Source organism: Solanum pennellii, chromosome 3, assembly GCF_001406875.1.
Source record: "Solanum pennellii chromosome 3, SPENNV200".
Classification (NCBI taxonomy): domain Eukaryota; kingdom Viridiplantae; phylum Streptophyta; class Magnoliopsida; order Solanales; family Solanaceae; genus Solanum; species Solanum pennellii.
The window spans coordinates 71537461-71543512 of NC_028639.1; the positions used below are offsets into that span (position 1 = coordinate 71537461).

The window sequence follows — 6052 nt, forward strand, 5'->3', positions numbered from 1 at the left end:
CCCCCCCCAAATCCAAAAGACAATAAAGCATCTTAAGAATACACCGGCACCAAAAAGGGAGAGGCAAACGGCTTCTTAATATACCGGTCAGCAGAAAATATTATCTTCCCTGGCTCAAACACCCCACCCCCCTCCCAAATCCAAAAGACAATAAAGCTTGGAAATATATTGCTGTGAAGTTAACAGTATCTGATCTTAATAAGGTAAAAGGATGAAGTTCATAATATTTGCCCAATACAAAAAACACATCAGAAAATATGAAAAATATGAGAAACGCACCCTACTCCAACGACCTAGACCTTGTTGTTTGGCTTGTTCTTCAGCATCTTGCAGTGGTTTCAAATAAGGATTAGCATCTTTCTGTTGACCCTGCTCCCTGACCTAGTTCCACCAAAATTAATCATTTCATGAAACTATATAGAGTTGGAAACAAGACAGCTGAGAAACAGAGAAATTAACACCAAACCAACCTTGGCCCAGCCTGCAGCAACAACTAGCATGGAAACGTTCTTGTCACCAATAAAAACAGTTCCATATTCTCGCCCTATGGAAGGTACAGTGTATTCCACCTTGAAAGTGACTTCCTAAAGAATGAAAAGGATGCATTTAAATCTTATACTACTAAAAAAAGAAGATAAATAAATATATATACAAGTTAGAATGATCAATGCAAGGACACCTTTCCAATGCAAAGCTTCCTCAAGAAGTCTCTGCTTTGCCATGCAAATGGCTCATCCACTCCACCACGACGTGCCTTCAAGAGAAAACTATAATGAGAAATGAAAAAAGAGATACAAATATAGGAGCAATTTGAAGATATGGATGATAAAAAAAGGCAAGGTTTATTAGTGCATGCCATACCAAACGTGGAGCCATTAGAGATCCCAAGGTTATAGATTTTTCAGGGGGGATTTCAGCCTTGGAACTACCCATTATCACCAAACTGTCACCAGAGGGAACAGCTTTCACTCTTCCCTTCAACCATCCTGTTGATGCCATCTCAACTGCTAAATGCCTGAGATTAACATTCCAAGTTAAGAACAAATTCAATCGAGGAAGGAATCTTACTGCTAACAACAAATAAAAGGTTCTCATCGATCAGATAGACATGCAGAAACAAAAAGGCTTCGCCACACTTTTCAAGGGGCCTCTTTTGCAGAACTTTTAACATGAGTAAGGCTAAATAACTAAAGATTTTGGTAGAATAACGAGATCTTACATGGACAAAGTGAAGGAAATCAAAATTTAATTTAAAAAAAAACGAATTCGTTCATAGATCTCTGGAAAAGTAAAGATTGCTAAACAAAATCACCTCCAAAATCTCAGCCATGTTAATTAAACAAATTTAATACAGGCGAATGTCAAATCGGTCTTCTCTAAAAACATGACCAAACGGCTACTTGTTTGAACATATCAAACAATGTGAATACTCCCTAAACATACACGCAGTGTAACCCAAATCTCCAAACCAGTGATATGAATTCATTATGCATGTACAACAAAAAAAAATCACATAAAAAATAACGACACAATTGAATTGCATCGGCATAACGTTCAATTGTAAAAGCAAGTTGATTTGATGCGGAAAAACATTAAATAAACACGATCCAATAGCGATACCTAAGTGATCAGCGCTGAATGGATCGAGAGAAAGCAAAGTAACGCACGGATCTGATAGCAAATAAGCTAACAAATCATGCAAAATTGAATTCCTTCGAAAACAAACGGTTGCCGGAATCCGACGAGGGTCGTCAATGCAGAAGCTGTGTCCGGAGGCGGACGGCGGATCAGATCGAGAAAAATAAATATAAGAAAAAAAATCCTAATTGTAGTGTGAATTTATATGGGACTGGGGGCATACATGGGGAAGTGAAAACAAGATTCACCTCCTTTTTCGGGTAAAATTACCTAATATGCCATGGTAGTTTGTGTATTGTACGGTAATTTAAGATGTACTACTTTGGGTTTTCTGAATTTGTTAAAAGAAGGTTAGTTGAAAAGAGTGACTGTACTTGGACCCAATAAAGACAGGCGGATTTTTCTATTTGTGACGACGATGTAGTGCCACGTAGGATTATTCTACCAATAAAACCTTGACATGTCACTTACAAGGCATTACTTTTGACATGTCAGCAGCAAACCATGGGCTTGATTTTCAAGATGGATTTTTAGTTATTTGAAATTAGACTTTTTTTTAATTAATTTATTATTTTATTAATTGTACTAAAATAATATGTATTTAAGACAAAATTGTTTGTTTATAAACTTACTTTTCGTCTTTATTTAGTAGAAAATAGTTTTAAGGATGTTATGGGTATTGTTGTAATCTTTATTATTTTATCCGAAAGGAACATAGTGTTATAGTTATATTATCTGGTATGGATAACTTATTCGATTACTAATTATTAATTTTGATATAACTGAGGTAAGTAATTAGTGAAGTAAAGATAAGATCAGATAGGATAAAATACAGACTAGATAGGCGGTTGAATTGAACGTGCACGTGGCAAAAGCGACAGCCAGACACGAGTCAACGGAATTTACATTAAAAATGTGGTAACAAGCACGATTCAATTAATGTTGTTCGAGTGATCAAATCACTACAAAATAATACGTATGGTATAATTTTAAGACAAAATTGTTTGTTTATAAAATTACTTTTCTGTCTTATGTAGTAGAAAAGAGGGTTTGAAGGATGTTATGGGTATTTTCGTAATTTTCATTATTTTATTAAAAAGGATTTCAATGTTATAGTTACATTATCTGGTATGGATAACTTATCCGGGTACTAATTATTAATCTTGATATAACTGAAGTTAGTAATTACCAAAAAAATATAAGATTGGATAAGATAAAATGCGGATTCGATGGGCAGCTGAATCGAATAAGCACGTGGCAAAAGTAACAGCTAGACACGAGTCAACAGAATTGGCATTAAAAATGTGGTAGCACATATGAGAAAATCAATGTTATTGAACTGATCAAATCGCTACATAAGATTCAGACTTTATTGTTACACTCTCGATTTAGTATGAATTACGTTTTCTATTACTAATCATTAATTTTGATACAACTTAAGTCGGTAGTCACTGAACAAGAGATAAGACAATATGAAATAAATTTTGAAGTCGACACGTGAATGAATTAGTAAGTACATGTGGCAAAATCAATAAGACATATATTAATGAGCAAAAATTAAATTAGAAAATAGAAATGCAATGCCAAACACGAGATAAAATATAAATTACTGTTATTCAAATTATTAAACATTACACAAGATTCTGATATTATTGTTACACATTGTTATAAATAACATATTCAAGTACTAATTATTATATAATCATAATATTATATAAATTAGTAATTACTAAATGAGAGATTAAATTATACGACATAAAATTGTACTTGGGGAATAGTTGAATGGGAGGTGCATGTGGCAAAAGCGACAAGTTAAGTATGAGTCAAGAAGCATTGTGATTGATGATGCGATGTCAGACACAAGACATGAATCTGATTAGTATAATTTAAATGATCAAACTATTACATAAGATTTTGATATTATTATTACACCTTATATTATTGATAACTTATCTTACTACAATTCTTAGTTATGACATAAACATAAATTAATAATTATCAATTAAGAGATAAGATTGTATAAAACAAAATCTGAGTTCGATTGGTATTACTAGAAAAGAAAAAAATTTCAATAGGTGGTTGAACCGAAAGCTGCATGCAGCAAAATGATATTTAGGCGTGAGTCAGTAAAAAATATAATAAAACTCCAGTATCAACTACTACACATGGATCAAATCAATGTTATCTAGATAATCAAACTGTTACACATGATTCCGACAATAATAACAAACAATTAATGAGCTTTGTGAGTGCATAATTTATGATACTCGATCTTTGAAATATAATTATAAATATTTGTTAATTTTACACAAAATAGCTATTTTAGGGAATTTAATTAGGCAATTGGCTACAATTTACGTTATTACGCGTTGTATATATAGTATTAATTGCTATGGACAATCTTTATTTGAATAATTTACGCGTAATTGTATAGTTGAGCTATTTCATTTGTATTTTATATAAACGGGTTAGTATTAATTGATTTATATTTATTTTTATATAAATTATTTTAATTGATTGAATTATTGAGAATTGTACAATTTTGATGAAACAAGTGTTTGATAAACGAGCTATTTCTAAGTGTGGTTGTATAAAGATAATAATAGCAACTAACTTGTACTTATATATTTTGTATAAGCTAATTTTTTGTTGGTCAACTTTTGTATTTATATATTTTGTATGAATAAAATATAGAGATGTACAATTATATACAAATATGAGTGTAATTGTAAATTTAAAATTGGATCTATTTTTCGAAGTAATGCAAACATGATAAAACTTGAAAATTAGTTAGAATTTTTAATACAAATATAAATATCTGAACTTAAAAAAGTTATACAAATTGCATTCTATAAACGTTATTCAAATTATATTATACAAACTGCAAAAACTCAAACGTGACAACATAATTATGCCTATAAATTAATAACAAATGATAATTAATTTAAATTATGATTATATTAACTAGCTTAACTAGTATATATTTATTTATTCACATAATTTTCTTTAAATAATATCTTACATTTTCCTTGAATGTCATCTCAAATTCATTTTCTCACAAGCATTATATTAAGTTCTAAAACTTTCATATTTTTCTAGATGGCATTGAAGTTCAGAACAATTTAATTTTCTTACATGAGTTAATATTATTTTATTATTTAATTTTTATAAGTAAATTTATTATAATTTTATTTTTAATGAATTTACTTCCTATTAAATTACGTATAAAAATTTAATTATATTATTCTAAAAGCAAATAAAATAAGTTATTATTTTAATTTTTTTATACTCAACATACCCACCTACCTCTTGCTGTACATAAAAAAAAAAAGAATTATTCATCAATTTGTCCACTTGTGTTGTAACGTTGACATATCTATGGTACTGTATTACATGTAGTGCTTGAATTGTAATATTACACTGAAATTTTACACTAATATATTTATGATTTGTCCCATAGTTATTTTTATGTGGGGTGGTGGGTGGGGTGGGTCCACAAATAGGTCAAAATATCTCAAAGGGTAAAAAATGTTAATTGAATTGATTTCCCCACTAATGCTCCATCACTATTTCTCCTTCATTTAATAAATAGATTGTGATTTTAATTTGGATGGATTATCGCATTAATATTTTTATTAGTCGTGTAAATTATAAATTTATATGTAGAAATTTATTAAAATTACTGTAAATGTTAAATATGAAATCGTAATATTGTATTAATAATATAATGAGTTTATTATTAAAAATTTGAAGAATCAAATTCATACAATTTTATTCTGAATATGTTTTTATTTTTAATCAAACTAACTTCTTCCAATCTAAATTTAGTTGAGCTCATCAATGACTACCCAATAGTGAATAATGTCTTTTTAAAGTCAATTGAATGTTTTCTAAATTTTTTATTATTATTTTACACAAATAAATTCGTCATAATTATATTAGTTTTACGCTAACATTAATTTTTCCGTAATTCTCATCATTATAATGGGCCTATCTAATAACCAAAAATAAATGTCACTTTCGAAAAGGATTCTTATACGCCATTTGACATTATTGATTGGCATATCTTTCTTTATGAAGCTAGGTAGTATGCTCAACTATCAAAAATCACAATGAAAGAATAAACAGTATGTTTGTTAAGTATAGAAAATATTATCCTTTTTACGTTATTGGTACTAAATATGATATAAATATTGTGAATTTACCTCATGTGACACATAACTTCATTAACAGGACATCTCTGCAAATTGGACCATCTGTTGGAATTTAAAGATGACTTTAAAATGAGGTATAATGTGAATCGGGAAATAAAAAATTCTTATAAAATCTAGTTTTGCCTAAACTAGCCCTCGTTGGTGAGGGAAAGCAAAATAAACAAAGTTTATATATATATATATATATATATATATATATA

General features: G+C 29.4%; 1 protein-coding gene across 1 annotated transcript in view; it reads right to left on the reverse strand.

Moving 5' to 3' along the window:
- The window catches only part of LOC107014388 (ribonuclease TUDOR 1), an 8068-nt gene extending 6251 nt beyond the window's left edge, over nt 1-1817 (reverse strand). Inside the window, exons 1-5 of the mRNA XM_015214272.2 lie at nt 1621-1817; nt 862-1015; nt 680-754; nt 471-584; nt 280-381 (exon numbers count right to left, since the gene is read on the reverse strand). Coding sequence (XP_015069758.1) covers nt 280-381; nt 471-584; nt 680-754; nt 862-999 — 429 coding nt within the window. The 5' untranslated portion in view covers nt 1000-1015; nt 1621-1817. The remainder of the gene's footprint in view (nt 1-279; nt 382-470; nt 585-679; nt 755-861; nt 1016-1620) is intronic.
- Nucleotides 1818-6052: the final 4235 nt, after the last annotated feature.